The following is a 21,872-nucleotide window of genomic DNA, read 5'->3' as shown; positions in this document are numbered from 1 at the left end:
AGCCCATTTTGTGATTTCTAATACAGAAGCATGCCTGTATGTGATGCAGTGCCGTCTAAGGGCCTGAAGATCACGGGCACCCAGTATGGTTTTCTGGCTTTGACCCTTACGCACAGAGATTCTTCCAGATTCTCTGAATCTTTTGATGATATTATGCACTGTAGATGATGATATGTTCAAACTCTTTGCAATTTTACACTGTCGAACTCCTTTCTGATATTGCTCCACTATTTGTCGGCACAGAATTAGGGGGATTGGTGATCCTCTTCCCATCTTTACTTCTGAGAGCCGCTGCTACTCCAAGATGCTCTTTTTATACCCAGTCATGTTAATGACCTATTGCCAATTGACCTAATGAGTTGCAGTTTGGTCCTCCAGCTGTTCCTTTTTTGTACCTTTAACTTTTCCAGCCTCTTATTGCCCCGTCCCAACTTTTTTGAGATGTGTTGCTGTCATGAAATTTCAAATGAGCCAATATTTGGCATGAAATTTCAAAATGTCTCACTTTCGACATTTGATATGTTGTCTATGTTCTATTGTGAATACAATATCAGTTTTTGAGATTTGTAAATTATTGCATTCCGTTTTTATTTACAATTTGTACTTTGTCCCAACTTTTTTGGAATCGGGGTTGTATGATTCCCAAGCATAATGTTGGCTTTCACTTCTATGCTGATGACAGTTATACTTATCATTTCGGCCAGATTCACTGGCACAGCTACTTGGTTTTGACCATCTGAAATTTTTATATGCAAAGCACATTTGAACTCACAATGAAAAGTGCTATACTATATGGCCTATATGGATCAGTGGTATGGAGAAAAATACTTGGACTATCACTATGGAAATCACTAATTAGCACCTGTAAAAATTGCACTTAATCCAGCTTCCTATGTTAAACGTATGATAATAATCATTACTTATATACACTATATCCAAAAGTTTTAGGACATCTGACCACAGCTATATATGCTTATTGAATATTTGGTTATAGAGTTAGTCTCCTCTTTGCTGTTCTTATAACCTCCACACTTGTGAGAAGGCTTTCCACTAGATTTTGGAGCATGGCTGTTGGGGGTTTGCCAACTCCGTCACAAGAACATTAGTGAGGTCAAGCACTGACATCGGATGAGGAGGCCTGGGTAGCAGTAACTGTTCCAGTTCATCCCAGTGTTCAGTGGGGTTGCAATCAGAACTCTGTGCAGGCCACTCAAGATCTTCCACACCAACCTTGGCAAATCATGTCTTCATGGACCTCGCTTTGTGCACAGGAGCATTGTCATGCTGGAACAGGTTTGGGTTCTTTAATTCCATCCATCCATTACCTGTAGTCGCTTGTCCTGTTCTACAGGGTTGCAGGCAAGCTGGAGCCTATCCCAGCTGACTATGAGCGAGAGGTGGGGTACACCCTGGACAAGTCACCAGGCCATCGCAGGGTTGACACAGAGACAAACAACCATTCACACTCACACCTACAGTCAATTTAGAGCCACCAATTAACCTTACCTGCATGTCTTTGGACTGTGGGGGAAGCCAGAGCACCCAGAGGAAACCCATGGAGACACAGGGAGAACATGCAAACTCCACACAGAAAGGCCCTCGCCAGCCGCTGGGCTCAAACCCAGAACCTTCTTGCTGTAAGGCGACAATGCTAACCACTACACCACCATGCCGTCCCTCCTTAATTCCAGTGAAGGCAAATTATAATGTTACAGCATACAAAGCCATCCTATGCAATTGTGTTCTTTCAACACTGTAGCAACAGTTTGCAGAAGACCCACACATGGGTGTGATGGTCACTTGTCCACAAACCTTTGGATATACAGTGTACTGTATATAAATAATCATTATCATAAGTTTTACCTAGGAAGGTGGGTTAAGTGTGATTTTTACAGGTGCTACTTAATTATTTCCATAGCGATAGTCTATGTGGGTTTTGTTTGCTTGTTTGTTTGTTTGTTTGTTTGTTTGTTTGTTTGTTTGTTTGTTTGTTTGTTTGTTTGTTTTCACTATACAACCGATCCAGTGCCAGCCAAAAATATGTATAGTTTTCCAATAAAATCAAAGGTGGTTTATTCATTTGCACTCTCTGGATAAATATCTGCCATTTTAAAGGCAGGTATTGCTTCCTGTATTGGGAAACATTATTATCCACTGCTACAAGACATCTTTGTACACGTCTGGAGAAAAGCACAATCCTGTTGATTAAAGGACATTTTATATTCTCAGATGTCACAATATCAAATAGCTTGTATTGTTCCAAAACTTTTCACTCTGTCAGTGGTGATTAAAATGTTATAGTTATAAATGATGTCAAATGCATGAGGTCTTTTTTTTTTTTTTAGAAACTTCCAAATAAGGTATATTCCAAGTCAGAGGAATTCCTGTAAATCCTCTAATGAAGGCTGGACTTTCTCAAGAGCTCGAATGTAACCAAACTCAAATCTTATGATGTCATAGTACCCATCGCGTAAATTACAAGCATAAAAATAGTAGGAATTTTTAAGCCTTTTCTATTTTCATATGATATGGTACTAAGAAAATAATTGGATAATTAAAAAATGAATGTTTTGTGCAGTATTTTGGGTCAAATTGTACTCATTCATGTTTTTATTTTCAGCACTACTGGCAGTCAATCACTGCCTACAACCTACTGTACACCCAATTTATAAATAAATGTCATAAACAATTTTTTTTATTATTATAATATACACACAAAAGCCAAACAAGCACTTGCTTCAAGCAATCGTTTCTTAAGTAGTTGCGTGAGTACTCTGAGGTTGGAAGTAGGAAGTCCTGAGTCAGAAAATCCTAAGCCCATGTTTACATTAGACCGTATCAGCGGATCATCAGATTAACGTTTTTAAAACGATTAGTGTGCACACAGCAACACCAATACACGATTTGCATGCACACAGCAACACCAATACACGGATACGCTCGGCTCCGCAGGCATCCTGCGCTCCAAATCACTCCGCCCTGAACAGCGAGTGCCCTCTGGAGGGTGCGCACTCCGGCCTTGCGTAGCTCACAGAGCACGCGAGTGAAGTGCACGAGCTGTGATTCGGGGCTGAGCCGCTGTGTGTGTGATCCCAGCGCATATCACTTACCACTTGCAAGTGGAAGGATGGCAAGCCTAAAGACAATCATAACTACACAATGGGCAGTATTTGCATCAGTATTTGCAGTATTTTCATACTTTTATACTCTTTAATGAAAGGTGATACAAGGCGGAAGTCCGCGCCGTTTTTCAGCAGTCGCGTCACATGACCAACGCCAGCGAATCAGGAAGGTGGATGTCACAGTGACGTTGTCCAATGACGACGCCAGCTAGAGCTCAGCACAGCGTATCCGCGTATCCGCGTATTCTCAATGTTTACACAGCACCGGAGCTGACACGATCTGGATTGAATACGTGGACCCTGGCGGATTCCCGTTTCCCGGCGTTTCCAGGCGGTTTAATGTAAACGGACAGTGCATCCGCAAAGAAAACAAGACAGATACGGTCTAATGTAAACTTGGCCTAAGTTGCTTGTTGTCATTAATGCAGACTGAGTATCTACGGTATGAAGGGGATGAGACATGAACTGTACTGTCATTCAGGAAGAAGAGACGTTCTACATGAGCATTCAGAGTTTGTGTGCACATTTTTATTTGTTCTGTTTTGGGGTTGGAAAAGAATTAGCAGTTGTGATTCCCTCATGGTGAATGAGCAAGTGTTACATGTCAGCCCATATCCATGAAACAGTGAGAGAGACAAACAACAGACTATTCTAGGTCTTATTTGGAATGAATTCTGACATGAGAAGTTTAATATGATGCTAAGGTCAAGACTTGGATGTCTCTCTCTCTCTCTCTCTCTCTCTAGAGCAGAAACAGAAAGAGGTCTCTCGAGGAAGCACATTATTGAAGGTAGACATTTTTTTCTGTCCTAATTGGGTTTTTCATATTGCATGGTGCTTTAACATTCCTTTGCTCTTCTTTGTTTTCTTTCATGATTGATCCATTCATACTGCTTAACGCTGTAAGAGCTAGCAAATCCTGAAAACGAACAGCTAATGACTCTCAAACAGACCTTCTCAGACACACACACACACGCGCACACACACATTCATGCTGCCTGAGAAAAAAATATGGAGGAGATGAAAAAACGTGCTAATGTCCTTTAGAAGCTGTTATAATGTGATCAACATCATGGCCACACCTTAGCATTGATTCTGCTGAGTAACCAGTTTAATAATTGACAAATGACAGTTTCTGACAGTCAAATGAAGACATACACACTACACGGCTAGATAACAAACTGTTTGTAGCAGTTTAATTGTTTAGCCCACCTATATATAGGAAGTAACTGCATGAGAAAAAGTTTTGGGGAGATAAAAATAACAACAATAATAATCCACCAGAATTGATGTTATACCAAGCAGAGTAATTACATGTCTGGCTCAAGTAACGCTCTGCATCATACTGACCTAGCCAGATTTCTTCTTTTCCTTTTCATCCTTCTTTTGACAAAATTGAATATTTTGTTTTGCTCTTTAACATTTTTCTATGCTACCTATCATTGGCATTAGCCTCCCATAACCTTATCTTTCTAGTATTTTTGCACTTTCTGCCCACTTCCTCTACCTACGCTCAAAATGATTGACAGTAATACAAGGACACCTCGATGTGTTATTGGTTAACACATTTGCAGTCACAACGACAGCATTTATTTTTCTTCTTTTCTCAGACCATCTAATTTATTAACAGCTGTTGGACTGCAACAAGAATTTAACCCTTTCTTTAAATGTTTTTAAAAATTACACAATTTAATAAGAAGTCCTGTACTTTTCTATTGTTGCTCCTTCCTACAGGTTATCACGTCTTTCTTCTAAATGAAATTTAGTCACTTGGAAATTCAGTCATCTTATCAGACCACCTATTTTGATTTGGGAAATCTCTTCCTATTTTTGAGCTTGGAAGGCTGGGAAAAACATTCCTATCTCTCTCTCTCTCTCTCTCTCTCTCTGGCTTTTATTTTGTGTTTTGGTTGAAAAGATAAGCTTTCATGAGTTTTTGTAAGTCTATAGTGCCCACACATATACAAAAGAGAGAAAGAGTCAGTGGGTGTCAGTGTTGTGGTCACTGTGGTCATAACTGACTCACAGCGGTGGCAGCTGATTGGCTGGATCAGACAGCAGGTCAGTTTCAACTGCTTTGGTAGTCTCAGGTGTGACTATACGAGCTGCGCCTTTTGCTCAAGCTGCTGAGGCTTCACAGAAATCATGAAAATGTGCATTTCTAACCATTAAAGTCCAATTCAAAATAATTCCTAGAACAACAATTATTACCTACACACCACCTTCTACTAATACATTATATTTATTTTAATTTAGCTTGTTTATTTATTGTAGAACTGGCTGTAAAATCCTAGTGAACTGAACAGATGTGTTTATTCAGGGAAAGTTAAAAAAATCTGTGCAGTACCTTCATTCAAAAGAAGGTTTATCAAGTTTATCACTTGATTGACAGTTTCAGGGAGAACGAGAAGGGCATTCGGTAGAGTGCATGCCTCTGATAAGGCACATATCAACATCAAAATCTGATCACTTGAACCTAGGATAATACTAAAACTGGACACCAAATTTTATCAAAACCCATTCACTACTTTTTGAGTTACGTTGGGAATAGACAAAAAAAATCCTCGATCCACATACATATCTGGATTTGCATCAAAAGCTAATCGATTGTTTCTTGGCCCACGGCTCACCTTTCCTCAAAATTTCACTAAAATCTGTTCACTACTTTTGAGTTATGTTGGGAACAGACAAAAAACCAAACAGAGGTGAAAACAGAACCTCTTCCAACACAGTTGGTGGAGGTAATGAACAAGGAGTATGTAGACAAAATTGATTTAAATGTCATCAAATCGGGGCGGCACGGTGGTGTAGTGGTTAGCGCTGTTGCCTCACAGCAAGAAGGTCCTGGGTTCGAACCCCGGGTCCGGCGAGGGCCTTTCTGTGTGGAGTTTGCATGTTCTCCCCGTGTCCGCGTGGGTTTCCTCCGGGTGCTCCGGTTTCGCCCACAGTCCAAAGACATGCATGTTAGGTTAACTGGTGACTCTAAATTGACCGTAGGTGTGAATGTGAGTGTGAATGGTTGTCTGTGTCTATGTGTCAGCCCTGTGATGACCTGGCGACTTGTCCAGGGTGTACCCCGCCTTTCGCCCGTAGTCAGCTGGGTTAGGCTCCAGCTTGCCTGCGACCCTGTAGAAGGATAAAGCGGCTAGAGATAATGAGAGATAATGAGATGTCATCAAATCATCATCATTTCCCAAATGATATTACTCACTTGATAAGGGTTATACACAACTACATTAAAATGATATCAACTCAACATATTAGGTGACATCAGCTGTTTGTGAAATTAAATACTAAATATATTTGGTTTGATTTATTATCCATCCATTATCCGTAACCACTTATCCTGTGTAAGGTCGTGGGCAAGCTGGAGCCTATCCCAGCTGACTATGGGCGAGAGGTGGAGTACACCCTGGACAAGTCGCCAGGTCATCGCAGGGCTGACACATAAAGACAAACAACCATTCACACTCACATTAGAGCCACCAATTAACCTACCCTGCATGTCTTTGGACTGTGGGGGAAACCAGCGCACCTGGAGGAAACCCACGCAGGCACGGGGAGAATATGCAAACTCCACACAGAAAAGCCCCTGTCAGCCACTGGGCTCAAACCCAGAACCTTCTTGCTGTGAGGCGACAGTGCCAACTACTACACCATCGTGCCGCCCACGGTTTGATTTATTAGGCTTTTTAATTGACATGATGCAAAGATATTTCCTTCAAACACGACTGTGATCCTAAGACAGGGTTAATGGCTGAGGTCTTTTAATAATGAAGACTTGATGTTACTTTAATTAACAATTCCTGTGTTATGCTTTATTGTTAATACTGCTTTCAAAAAAATTGAGGTAAACGTTTGTTTTCACTTTTTTTTTCAAAGCAACGTGTGATGTAATCTCTTACCAGTATTGTTTGGGAAAATTGATTTGGTGTTCCATAACCAGTGGAGTGAAAATGTTTGGACACTACTGTAGCTTGCACTGGCATTTTTACACAATAATAATAATAATTATTATTATTATTATTATCTCATCTCATCTCATTATCTCTAGCCGCTTTATCCTTCTACAGGGTCGCAGGCAAGCTGGAGCCTATCCCAGCTGACTATGGGCGAAAGGCGGGGTACACCCTGGACAAGTCGCCAGGTCATCACAGGGCTGACACATAGACACAGACAACCATTCACACCTACGGTCAATTTAGAGTCACCAGTTAACCTAACCTGCATGTCTTTGGACTGTGGGGGAAACCGGAGCACCCGGAGGAAACCCTCGCAGACACGGGGAGAACATGCAAACTCCGCACAGAAAGGCCCTCGCTGGCCACGGGGCTCGAACCCAGGACCTTCTATTATTATCTCATTCTCATCTCATTATCTCTAGCCGCTTTATCCTTCTACAGGGTCGCAGGCAAGCTGGACCCTATCCCAGCTGACTACGGGCGAAAGGCGGGGTACACCCTGGACAAGTCGCCAGGTCATCACAGGGCTGACACATAGACACAGACAACCATTCACACCTACGGTCAATTTAGAGTCACCAGTTAACCTAACCTGCATGTCTTTGGACTGTGGGGGAAACCAGAGCACCCGGAGGAAACCCTCGCAGACAAGGGGAGAACATGCAAACTCCGCACAGAAAGGCCCTCGCCGGCCACGGGGCTCGAACCCAGGACCTTCTATTATTATTATTATTTTTTTTTAATATTAAGCATAATATGTGCTCCTAACAAAAGTACAGCTAAACAATGATGATAAAGGTCATAACATTGAGTTTGCATTAAAGATATGAAGTTATGTAGTAAGCATAGAACTTTTGTTGCAACACAAACATGATGAAGATGCTCCTACACTGCCCTCCTCGATTATTGGCACCCCTTGTTAAGATTAGTAAAAAGGGTGAGGGGAAAAAATGCACCAGTAGCTTCATCTCACACTGAAAAAAATGAGAAAAATCCAATCTTTAATTGAAATGAATGCATTCAGAGAAAAACAAATCCCTCATCAAGAAATAATTATTTTCAACAAAAACACATGTGCCACTATTATTGGCACTCCTGGAAATTTGAGTGAACACATTGTAACTGAAACATGTTTCCCATTTTAATTGTACATGTTTGAATTGACTGGAGTGTGGAGGAACTTTCAAGCTGTAATCCATGACTTCCTGATTAACTGGGGTACACAGATGCCAAATTCCATTAGACATCCATCAACATGGGACAGATAAGAGAACACACAAACCAAATTAGTGAGAAGTGTGTTGACCTTCATAAGTCAGGGAATGGTTATTAAAAAAAAAATAGTTACTTGCCTGAAAATGTTCATTTATACTGTTAAGGCAATAATAAAGTGGCCATCAACTGTAACTGTTACAAACTTGCCTGGAAGAAGACTCAAGTTTATTTTGCCCCCACATACAGTGAGGAGGATGGTATAAGGCAAAAAAAAAAAAAAAAATCCCCAAGGATCACTGTTGGTGAACTACAGGAAAAAGGAAACTCTTGGTGTTTCCAAGTCTCCAAAACCACCATCAGATGCCATCTCCATGCCAACAGATTATTTGGGAGGTTTTCCAGAAAAAGGCCTTTTCTGTCAGTTAACCATAAATGTAGGCACCTGGCATTTGTGAAAAGCTGCTACAACTTTGACTGGAACCGTGTTCTATGGTCTGATGTAACAAAAATTGAAAAAGAAGGATGATAATAATGGTGGCATGGTGGTGTAGTGCTTAGCACTGTTGCCTCACAACAAAAAGGTCCTGGGTTCAAACCCAGCGGCCGGCGAGGGCCTTTCTATGTGGAGTTTGCATGTTCTCCCCGTGTCTGGGTGGGTTTCCTCCAGGTGCTCTGGTTTCCCCCACAGTTCAAAGACATTCAGGCTAATTGGTGGCTCTAAATTGACTGAGTGTGAATGGTTGTTTGTCACTATGTGTCAGTCCTGTGATGATCTGGCGACTTGTCCAGGGTGTACCCTGCCTCTTGCCCATAGTCAGCTGGGATAGGCTCCAGCTTGCCTGTGACCCTGTACAGGATAAGTGGTTACAGATAATGGATGGATGACCATAATGAAAAGAACTCAACTGTAGAATGTGGTGGAAGTTCTGTGATGTTTTGGGGCTGTTTTTTTCTCCAAAGGCCCTGAAACCTTTGTTAGGGTACACAGCACCATGGACTCCATGAAATACCAGGACATTTTAAATCAAAATCTGGCTGTCTCTGCCAGGAAACTAAAACTGGGACATCATTGGATCTTCCAGCAGAACAGTGAGCCGAAGCATATGTCCAAATCAACACAAAAATTATTAGATGACCACAGAATCAAGCTTCTGCCATAGCCACCTCAGTCCCCTGACCTGAACCCCATTGAAAACCTGTGGTGTGAGCTGGAAGAAGAGAGTGCACAAGAGAGGGTCTAGGACCCTGGATCATCTGGAGAGATTCTGTAAAGAGGAAAGGTCTCAGATGCCCTGCTCTGTATTCTTCAACCTTATAAAATGTTATAGGAGAAGATTCAGTGTTGTTTTATTGGCAAAGGGAGGTTGTACAAAGTATCAAGTGCAGAGGTGCCACTAATAGTGACACGTGTTTTTGTTGGAAATTATTATTTCTTGGTGAGGGCACTATATCTATGTGATCTATACAGAGATTGTTTATAATTACAACAGATGTCCTTCTGCAACATTTTATCAGACTTATATCCTTTTACTTTATGATATTATCTAACATTCATCTATCATTATGCATATTATTATATGCCGTGGGCTCAGAACTTAGGTGATTTAGCATTATAAGTTAAATAGTGACTTCTGTACTCAAACAAATGTAAAATGTAGTGTTCCACAAGGCTCTGTGATAGGGCCAATGTTCTTACCCATGTATATGCTCCTCTATATACCTCTGGGTACAATTATTCAGAAACATGGTATTAGCTGCCACTGCTATGCTGATGACCTACAGCTACAGCCTCTTGCAAAAGTATTCATCCCCCTTGCTGTTTGTCCTGTTTTGTCACATTACAAGATGGAATTAAAGTGGATTCGGGGGGGGGGGGGGGTAGCACCATTTGATTTACACAACATGCATGCCACTTTAAAGGTGCACTTTTTTTATTGTGACACAAACAATAATTAGGATGAAAAAATAGAAATCTGGAGTGTGCATAGGTATTCACCCCCTTTCGTATGAAATCCATAAATAAGAGCTGGTCCAACCAATTAATTTAATAAAAGCCACATAATTAGTTGATTAAGAGCCACCTTTGTGCAATCAAAGTGTCAAATGATCTGTCACATGATGTCTGTATAAATCAATCTGTTCTGGAAGGACCCTGACTTTGTAACAGTACTAAGCAAACAACATGAAAACCAAGGAGCATTCCAAACAGGTCAGAGACAAAGTTGTGGAGAAGTATAGATCAGGGTTGGATTATAAAAAATATCCCAAACTTTGAATATCCCACAGAGCACCATTAAATCCATTTGTGGCAGCGGGGGCATGGCCAAGCATCGATTTGTGAATGGAAGGCAGGGCCAGGGAAGGTGAGTGGCAAAGTCAGTACACCTATTGTCGATTAATGTTGTATGTGTGTGTGTTTTGCAGTGATGACCAAGGGTAGAAAAAAAGGGAGAGAGCGAAAAGAGGGGAGCTCTCCCAATCAGAGCATGTCTGTGTGTTGTGTGTGTGTCAAGTCAAAGCTGAAAAGTGAAAGTCAAACCAAACACAAAACTAGAAAAGCACTCAGAGAGCGCAGACCTCCGCCAAGAATCCTTTAAAAAAATCCAGGATCCAGAAGGTGATCCAGATCACCGCCAAAATTTAATGGATTGTTACTTGTGCCCAGTCACACCTCTGGAAAAAATTTCAGAGCAATCCGTTCATAACTTTTTCCGTAATGTTGCTAACAGACAAACCAACAAGCATACAAACCAACGCTACCGAAAACATAACCTCCTTGGCGGAGGTAATAAAGTCTGTGTTGACCTCATTCCCCACCTGCCTTGCTTCAGTATTTCACCCACATCACAGACATACTACAGTGGTGCTGAAAGCCAGGACACTGAAGCGCAACACCCATGGAGTCCTCCCCACTCAAGGACCTTATCCATGCCCTTGCTGCCACCCAACAGAGCCAGCACCAAGCACTGATCGCCCTCCAACAGGAACAAGAAAAATGCTTTGAAGCCTTGCTGCTGGCCCAGCAGACAGATCACCAGGCATTCCAGCACCTGTTCATGTCAGTGGGGTCCTCAACCGCCAGCCCTGCAGACCCACCCCCCATCACGCTCAGCAAAATGGGGCTGCACGATGATCCAGAAGCTTTCATCATGCTCTTTGAGCAAGCAGCCAAAATGTGGAGGTGGCCGGTCAAGCAACTTGCGGCACGGCTACTACCGATGCTAACTGAAGAGGTACAGATGGCCATGCAACAGCTCCCTGCCAACAGTCAGCTTGTCTACACTGACTTGAAGCGAGCCATCCTGCAACATGTCGGCCGCTCCCCAGAACAACACCACCAGCGCTTCCAGATGTTGACATTGGAGGAAGTCGGCCGGCCGGTCACATTCAGCCAACAGCTCCAGGATGCCAGCTGGTGGTGGCTGAGGGTGGAGGACCACAATGCTGAGGGGATCATCAACATGGTGACACTGGAGCAGTTCATTGTGCGGCTTCTGGAAGAAACAGTGGAGTGGGTCCAGTGCCACCACCTGGCGTCACTGGATCAAACCACTGAGTTGGCAGAGGACCATTTGATGGTGGTTCCAGCAGCAAGCAGACATTCCACCTCTTTTCTTTCTTTCTCTCTCTCTCCCTGTCCCAGCCCCGTTCCCCCACCACAGATGCAGAGGCCGCCCCCCCAACTGGCTTGGTTAGCCTGTGTCTCACCCATCCACTAATTCTGGGAACTGATTGGCTGGGGTTTAGAGGTTTAATAGAATGTATAGTCGTGGGCAGGTCCTGCAGTAACACGTCATGAGGGGATCCCAGTGTGGCATTGACTGGAGAAGTTGTCTCAGAGCCATCTACATCAGCACTACTTCAGGGCGATATGAGGAGTGGGGAGCAGCCCACCCTCTTCCCCTCTTCCCTCTCTTGGGGATTCCCTCAAGGATTTCCCATTAGAACAGATGCAAGATGAGACTCTGCATCATGCATTTGACCAAGTGAGAGGAATCGATGGCCAACCCCTCCAGCCAAATGCAACACCCTCCTTTCCATACTTCGCAATTATTAAAGATAGGCTGTATTGAGTGATGCAGGACACTCAAACTGGAAAACAGATAATCCAACTGTTAATCCCAAAGAGCTGTAGGGAACTCGTATTCCACATGGCTCACTTTAATCCGATGGCCAGACATTTCGGTCAGGATAAAACACTAGCCCAAATAATGGCCCAGTTCTATGGGCCAGGGATTTGTGGGGATGTCCATCACTGGTGTGTGGTGTGCTGGGAATGCCAACTAGTAAATCCAGCGACCACCCCAAAAGCACCTTTGTGCCCTCTCCCTCTAATCGAGATCTCCTTTGAGAGAATTGGCATGGATCTCACTGGGCCATTAGATTGGTCAGCATGGGGATATCACTTTATTTTAATAATAATAATAATAATAATAATAATAAGTTCAATTTATATGGCACCTTTCTCAAAACCCAAGGTCGCTTTACAATTATAGAAAAAAAAGTCCACCAAATAAAGGTCAGGATGTCATTCCAATGGTGTAGCAGTCACAGTCCCACCAAAAGGCACATGAAAACAAGTCCCACACCACCAGCATAGCTGCTGTGATGCTGCCATTTTAGTCCAAGTGGACTATGCAATGCAATATCCGGAAGCGGTGCCTCTCCGCAATATTTCAGCACACAGTATTGCGGAGGCACTCTTTGATGTTATCTCCAGAGTCAGGATTCTCAAAGAAATCCTGACTGACCAGGCACTATGTTTATGTCACAAACACTTCATGAACTGTACGGGTTATTGGGAATTAAATCCATCTGCACCAGCGTCTAGCACCCAGAGACAGATTGCTTGGTAGAACGGTTCAATCAAGCACTTAATTTAATTTGGAAGCTTGCAAGCAAAGAGGCATGTAATTAGGATAAATGGCTTGAGCCCCTATTATTCGCAGTATGAGAGGTCCCTCAAGCTTCCATGTGATTTTCCCCATTCGAATTGTTATATGGGTGTAAGTCTTGCAGCATTTTGGACATGCTGTGGAAAAATTGGGAGGAGGGACCTTCAACTAGTAAAAATTAAATTCAGTATGTTCTTGACCGGTGCATAAAGCTCCACGCACTTAACCCAGGAGAATTTATGGCAGGCACAAGTATTTCAAGCCTGGCTGTACAACAGGGGTGCATGCCTTAGAGAGTTCATCCTGAGAGATAAAGTGCACATATTATTGCCCACTTCAAGCTCCAAATTGATTGCCAAGTGGCAAGGGCCCTTCGAGGTCATAGGGTGAATTGGGGACATCGACTATGAAGTGAGGCAAATGGATGGGGCGGGGCACTACAAATACACCACCTCAACCTGCTAAAACATTGGAATGAGGGGGTCCCTGTGGCATTGGCGATGGTAGTTGCAGAAAAGGTGGTGCTGGGGCTGGAGGTAAAAGCAAAAGTAACTACTCAAACTGCTCTGGTCCCCTGTGGAGACCACCTCTCATGGGGCCAATTCATGGAGGTTGCCAGGTTGCAAACTAAATTTTCTGATGTGTTCTCACCCCTTCCCCACCGCACCCACCTCATAGAACACCACACTGAAATGCCCCCAGGGGTGATGGTGTGTAGCCACCCGTACCACTTGCCCGAACACAAAAAAAGGGGTGTGAGATGCTTGAAATGGGCATAATCGAGGAGTCCCACAGTGACTGGAGAAGCCTGGTGGTCCTGGTCCCCAAGACCAAGGGGTCAGTCCAGTTCTGTGTGGACTACAGAAAAGTCAATGTGGTGTCTAAATTCGATGCGTACCCAATGCCTCACACTGATGAGTTGCTTGATCAATTAAGCGCTGCTCATTTTTATTTGACACTGGATTTGACAAAGGGATATTGGCTATTGTCCCAAGAGAAAACAGCCTTTTCCACACCATTCGGATTACACCAATTCGTCACACTTCCTTTTGGATTATTTGGAGCTCCTGCTATGTTCCAGTGGCTCATGGACAAGATCCTCCATCCCTTTGCTGCCTATGCTACGGCCTACCTAGATGACATTATTATATATAGCAATGATTGGCTGCAGCACCTAGAACACCTTAGGGCCATCCTGGAGTCCCTGAGGTGTGTGGGTTTCACAGCTAACTCAAAAAAGTGTGTGGCTGAGTGGGTGAAAGTACAGTATCTGGGTTTCCACTTGAGTCATGGGTAGGTGTGTCCCCAAATTGACAAGACTGCAGCGATCATGGCCTGCCCAAGGCCCAAGACCAAAAAGGGGGGTGAGACAGTTCCTGGGCCTGGCTGGCTACTATCGCAGGTTCATGCCTAATTATTCAGGTGTCACCAGCCCACTGATCAATCTCAGTAAAAAGGGAGCACCAGATCCAGTCCAGTGGATGGAGCAGTGCCAACAGGCCTTCACCAAGGTAAAAGCTGCACTGTGTGAGGGGCCACTTTTACACTCCCCTGACTTCTCTCTCCCTTTTATTTTACAGATGGATGCATTGGACAGAGGGCTGGGGGCCACTCTGTTCCAGAAGGTGAATGGCGAGGACCGTCCAGTGTTGTACATCAGTCACAAGCTCTCGATGCTTGAAAGTAAATACAGCACCATTGAGAAGGAGTGCTTGGCCATCAAGCAGTTGATGGCCCTCACCCTCCAGTACTACCTGCTGGGGTGCCCTTTCACCCTCTGTTCGGACCATAAACTGCTCCAGCGGCTCCACTGCATGAAGGATGACAATGCTTGGATCACCCATTGACATCTCGCCCTCCAGCCATTTAAATTCAAGGTGGTCCACAGGTGCAGATGGTGGTGGCAGACTTTCTGTCCCGTCATGGGGAGTCCACCGCAGGCCAGATGGCTCCCCAGCCTGAGTTGGGTGGTGGGGGTATGTGGCAGCGGGGGTGTGGCCTAGCATCAGTTTGTGAATGGAGGGCAGGACCAGGGAAGGTGAGTAGCAAAGTCAGTATGCCTGTTGTCAATTAATGTTGAATATGTACATGCTTTGCAGTGATGACAAAGGGTAGAAAAGGAAGGAGAGAGTGAAGAGAGGGGAGCTCTCCAGACCAGAGCACATCTGTGTGTTGTGTGCATGTCAAATCAAACACAAAATGAAGTCTGTGTTGACCTCATTCCCTGCCTGCCATGCTTCAGTATTCCACCCATGTCAGGGACGTACTTCACCATTATTGCAAAATGGAAAGAATATGGCACCTCTACAAACCTGACAAGAGACGGCCACCCACCAAAACTCACAGACTGGGCAAGGAGGGCATTAATCAGAGATGCCACAAAGACACCAAAGATAACACTGAAGGAGCTGCAAAGATCCACAACAGAGATGGGAGTATCTGTCCATAGGACCACTTTAAGCCATACACTCCACAGAGTGGGGCTTTATGGAAGCGTAGCCAGAAAAAAAAGCCATTGCTTCAAGCAAAAAAAATCAGAAAACATGATTGGAGTTTGCCCAACAACATGTGGCAGACTCCCCAAACACATACAAGAAGATTCTCTGCTCAGATGAGACTAAAATTAAACTTTTTGGCCATCATGGGAAACGCCATGTGTGGGACAAACTCAACACTGCCCATCACCCTGAGAATACCATTCCAACAGTAAAGCATGGTGGTGGCAGCATCATGCTGTGGGGATGTTTTTCATCTGCAGGTACAGGAAAGCTGGTCAGGATCAAAGGAAAGAATGAGGGCACTAAATACAGGGCAATTCTGGAGGAAAACCTGTTTGAGTCAGCCAGAGGTTTGAGACTGGGATGAAGGTTCACATTCCAGCAGGACAATGACCCTAAACATACTGCTAAAGCTACACTGGAGTGGTTGAAAGGGAGACATTTAAATGTCTTGGAATGACCTAGTCAAAGCTCAGACCTCAATCCAATTGAGAATCTGTGGCATTACCTGAAGATTGCTGTACACCAACGCAACCCATCTAACTTGAAGGAGTTGGAGCAGTTTTGCCTTGAGGAATGGGCAAAAATCCCAGTGGCTAGATGTGCTAAGCTAATAGAGACATACCCCAAGAGACTTGCAGCTGTAATTGCAGCAAAAGGTGGCTCTATAAAGTATTGACTTGGGGGGTGTGAATACCTATGCACACTCCAGATTTCTGTTTTTTCATCTTAACTATTGTTTGTGTCACAATAAAAAAAAAAAAACAGTTTGCACCTTTAAAGTGGTAGGCATGTTTTGTAAATCAAATGGTGCTAACCCCCTAAAAATCCATTTTAATTCCAGCTTGTAATGCAACAAAAGAGGATATACACCAAGGGGGATAAATACTTTTGTAAGACACTGTGCATGATATGGCCAAAGGTTTGTAGACACCTGGCCATCACACCCATATGTGCTTTTTGAACATTTCAGTCCAGATTTAGTCTCCCTGATGCTGTTATAAGCAGCTCCACTCTCCTAGGAAGTTTTTCCACTATATTTTGGAGCGTGGCTCCCGCAATTTTAATGTTGGGTGAGAAGGCCTGGGGTGCAGTCAGCTTTCCAACTCATCTAAAAGTTATTCAGTGGGGCTGAGGTCAGGGCTGCATGCAGACCACTCGATTTCATTCACACCAACCTTGAAAGAGCCATGTCTTTATGGACCTCACTTTGTGCACAGGTGCATGGTCATGCTGGAATATGTTTGGGCCTCTTTGTTCCAATGAGGGCAAATCATACAAAGATATTCTAGATAATTCTTTGCTTCCAAGTTTGTGGCAACAATTTGGAGAAGACTATGGCTGTGATGGTCAAATGTTCACGTAATTTTGGCCTTGTTGTCTATATGTTTCAGCTAAGCCAGGTGACAGACATTGACATGAAGTTTAGGAATGTAAAAAGGACAGTAGTCACTGATACATATTATATTACACCTACTTAACAATGACACACACAATATTGGTTTGTTCATCTCTTTCAGCCATTATGACAGTTTAGCAAGCTGGAAATCTTTTGTTTATCCCTTGTGAGTGCCAGAAATAGCTCTATGCTAATAATACTTGCATGAATGAAGCCAGTAGATCCAGAACACTCTGCCTGGCTGTAGACACACACACTTGGAAGATATGTTCACTCAGATTACTGTTGCTGAGGTTGTTTGGGATTATAGAGCATGAAGAAACGTGACAGGTTGAGAGTGGCATTTATTCATGGGTTAATTAGAGCAAACAATCTCAAGGTGACAACCATCACATGCATACACACACGCACAAGCACACACAGAGTTGTCTACCTAACAACTCTGCTTGAGTCTGTCTATTAATCCTTCTCTTTGCACTTCACTCTGGATTCTCCTTTCATCAATCAGCTTTCATCTTTTTCGTTATCCCTCTGCTCATCTCCAGAATTCCTGCACATTTTTACACACACACACACACACACACACACACACACACACACACACATATATATATATATATATATATATATATATATATATATATATATATATATATATATACACACACACAGCAGGGAAAATAAGTATTGAACACGTCAACATTTTTTTCAGTTATTATATTTCTGATGGGGTTACTGACATGAAATTTTCACCAAATGTCGGTAACGACCCAAGTAATTCACACATACAAAGAAATCAAAAAATATATGTCCATAAATTAAGTGTAATAAAGTGGAATGACACAGGGAATAAGTATTGAACACACTTACTGAAATTTATTTAATACTTAGTAGAAAAGCCTTTGTTGGTAATAACAGCTTCAAGACGCCTCCTGTATGGAGAAACTAGTCGCATGCATTGCTCAGGTGTGATTTTGACCCATTCTTCCACACAAACTGTCTTCGAATCTTGAAGGTTCCGGGGGCCTCTTCTATGAACTCTGATCTTCAGTTCTTTCCATAGATTTTCAATTGGCTTCAAGTTGGGTGACTGACTGGGCCATTCTAGCAGCTTTATTTTCCTTCTCTGAGACCAATTCAGAGTTTCCTTGGCTGTGTTTGGGATCATTGTCTTGCTGAAATGTCCATGCTCGTTTCATCTTCAGTATCCTGGTAGATGGCAGCAGATTCTTATCAAGAATCATCATCATCATCAGTTTTTCCCTCCATGGCCGTACTCGGCCTTAGGGCACCGTCTATGGGCTATAGGGATAGACGAAGTCCCAATAGACGGTTGAGTTTTGCTTTGTCCATTAACGTTCTCCGAGCTTGAGAGACATCGATGCCTAATAGTGATTCCACATTCGACCAGATCTTCTTTGGTGTTCTGTTGTCGAACAGAACTCGTTTTTGAAATGCGCTGTTTTCCAACCGGCAGACATGTCCCAAATACTTAAGATACTGAGCATAGTAAAAGTCTCTTATTGAACAGGAGTTCGTGATTTCCCTCAATCTCTCATTTGAGATTCTGAACGACCAGTCAAGTTCTCCTTCCACTTGGGTAGCAGGGTCAACTCCCTTTTTCTGTTTGGATCGAGAAGGTGCATTTTTTCTAGAATATCCCCCAGTGATCATCTTTCTGAGAAAGCCATTCCAAATGGTATCGATTTTTTGGAGTTCAGTTGCAGACAGCTCATAGGTTTGTATACCATATAGCAACCGCGACCTAACACACGCATTCAGGATTTTCATACGTGTACTGATATAGATTTCCTTGTCGGTCAAACACTGCTTCAACTCTCATCCCATTTCTGGAATGCGGAGGCAATTCGAGAATGCAAAGCAACAGCTGATTTCTCAGTGTTTGTAATTAGATGACCCAGATATTTTAATTCCCGAACGTTTTTAATGTTGGTGTTGTTCACAGCCAGCAGGAACTTTCTGGATTTGATGGACTCATCCACGTAAAATGCCATGCTCTCAGTTTTTGTGTACGACATCTGTAGACCAAATCTTGAGAAGGTGGAGTCATAGATAGCAAGAATGTGATTAAGCTCATCAATGCTATTTGAGAATATTACTATATCATCAGCATATAGCAATTCTGTCACTCTTACTTCTCCAGTTGCTGCCGCTCTCTGCCGATACTCACGCGGTGAAACTTCAGTCGGAATTTGGTATTTTACCAATACACCAGTGTCAGGGAACTGTCTCAGTATTTCGTGCTTTGCACATCGTACAACAAAGTCCATGTATATGTTGAAAATTGGGGGACTTTCAAGAGCACCTTGGCAGCAGCCCACTACCATTGCAAAATACTCTGTAGTTCCTTTTATGCAAGCTTTTGTGCTGGTGTAGAGGGCCTTCAAGATTGATACCAGTTTAGGGCATGATAGTCGAATTTCTAACGCCCGGAATAGTGCGTCCCGCGGGATCCAATCGTATGCTGCTTTCAGATCAATAAAGCAGAGGAATAGTGGTTGTTTTTCCTTAGCAAGAATGTGCCTTATGATGTAGATGGCGTCACATGTCGATCTATTCTTTCTGAAGCCGAACTGTGTGTCCAACAGGATAGACTCATATACTGATCTAATCCTCTCCACCACAATAGCTGCCAGGATTTTGGACATGGTTGCAATTATCGACAACCCTCTGTAGTTTTCAGCCAAACTCATGGAGCCCTTCTTATATAGACACGTTATTGCAGAGTTGAGCCACATAACTGGGATCTTCAGGCACGTCCAAATAATGCCCAACAGGACTACAATATATTCAAGGAGCCGTGTGGACTGTGAGTATTTCAGCTGTTCAGCAAATATGCCATCTGTTCCCTGGCATTTCCCATTATTGAGCTTCTGAAAGCACTGTTCCACCTCTGGCATATCTGGAGGACGTTCATCTATGGGAACTAGATCTTCTGGAGGCAGTACATGTGGGAACTCTTCAGGGTGTAACAGCTCGGGTTACTGATGAAATACCCGTGGACCGAGATGGTCGGCGAAATGTTCCTGTAATTTCCTTGGGTGGATGAGTTGCATGTTCTTTCTCGGCAGAGATGAGTAGTTCTTGGCAAGGCGGAATTCCTCCTCTACATGCCTCTGTTCACTGGCCATGTTTATCTTTCCCGCTTTTTCTTCAAAATATTTTGCCTTTAGAGCAATACGTAGCTTCTTAATCTGGCAGGAAAATTCCTTCCTTTCTGTGGGTTCACGCGATGCCCGACGTTTTGCAACAAGATTCAGAAATTCTTCATCGATCCAGGGTTTTATGTCCCGTTCCTTGCGTCTCGGTGGTATAATTTCCAAGGATGCTTTAGTGATGGCGTCAGCGATCGTTTGATTGATGGTATCACTGTCATCAGACATAGGACGATCTTTTAGCAGTTCATCAAGGTGCTTACTGTACTGGGTTTTGGTGGTGTCGGACTCCCTGAGGTACCGTACATTTGGTACAATACATGCTTTTCCTGGTTTCTTTTTCATAAAGATTACACCCCGTCTTCGTCTGGTAGGAAACATCGCATCCATTACAACCATAAGATGGTCTGATTCAAAGGGAACGCTCACATCAGGGTAGGATCTGCAATTTCTTATTGCTCTTTTTACATACCATTCGGCTATGATGTAATCTAGACGGCGTTTGTACCCTTTCGGGGACTTGTATGTAAATCTATGTTCACTTGATCTCGTATCAAACATTGTGTTCAAGATATAGAGCAAGTTGCTATCGCAGACCTCCACCAGTTTATTCCCATTGAAACTGGCTGGGTTTTCATCGTTGTTTCTCCCAATGCATTGCCAACTGTCATGTGGACAATCTGTCACTATGGTGGCATTGAAGTCTCCACAGACAATGATCTTGTATGAGGGGTGAGTCGACTTAGAATTTCTCAGCAATTGGGACAGGTTATTATAGAAGGCTTCTTTGGTTGAGTTTGCATATTCCTCAGTGGGTGAGTAACAGGACAATACGCAGATTTTGGTTCCATGGACCACAATTCTGGCTAAAGATATTCTGGCCTCTAAAGGGTGCTCCACATCAATCAATTTTACATGGGGGGCAAGTACAATAGCCACGCCTGCCTGGGCCTTCCCTTTCATTCCATTATACAACACCTTCCAGCCCTTAAGAATAGGGTCGTCAAACTCAATTTCACCGTGACCAACAACGCGCGTTTCTTGCATGCAGCAGATGTCTTGTTTCAAAGCCTTGACCTGCATCACACACTCCGCCAGTTTGCGCTCGCATTTTGTAGTGCGAACATTGATTGTACCAATATGTACATGATGATAATTCTGAGATTTTCCCCTGTCGCATCTGATCTTCATTTTCTATGCTCTCTACCGGTAGTTGATCAACGCGAATCTGACCACACTCTAATTAATAATAACACTTTAATAAATAATAGTAATATAAGTAGCTATAACAGCATATATAATTAAATAAGAATGTCTCAGTACATTTCTCCATTCATCCTTCCTCCAATGATATGAAGTCTGCCAGTACCATATGCTGAAAAACAGTCCCACACCATGATGTTCCAACCTCCAAACTTCACTGTTGGTATGGTGTTTTTGGGGTGATGTGCAGTGCCATTTCTCCTCCAAACATTGTGTGTGCTATGACATCCAAAGAGTTCTGGTCTCATCTGACCAGAATATATTCTCCCAGTATTTCATAAGCTTGTCCAAATGTTGTGCAGCAAATTTTAAACGAGCTTCAACATGCTTTTTCTTCAGCAA

General features: G+C 43.2%; 1 protein-coding gene across 2 annotated transcripts in view; it reads left to right on the top strand.

The window, feature by feature from the left end:
* The window catches only part of kcnab1b (potassium voltage-gated channel subfamily A regulatory beta subunit 1b), a 162,080-nt gene that overhangs the window by 68,744 nt on the left and 71,464 nt on the right, over positions 1–21,872 (top strand). For both annotated transcript variants that reach the window (XM_060905307.1, XM_060905308.1), the window contains one exon: positions 3,869–3,912. In XM_060905307.1, the coding sequence (XP_060761290.1) occupies positions 3,869–3,912 (44 nt within the window). The remainder of the gene's footprint in view (positions 1–3,868; positions 3,913–21,872) is intronic.

This window comes from Neoarius graeffei, chromosome 23 (genome assembly GCF_027579695.1).
Source record: "Neoarius graeffei isolate fNeoGra1 chromosome 23, fNeoGra1.pri, whole genome shotgun sequence".
NCBI lineage: Eukaryota > Metazoa > Chordata > Actinopteri > Siluriformes > Ariidae > Neoarius > Neoarius graeffei.
This window is presented reverse-complemented; position numbering and strand designations above follow the sequence as displayed.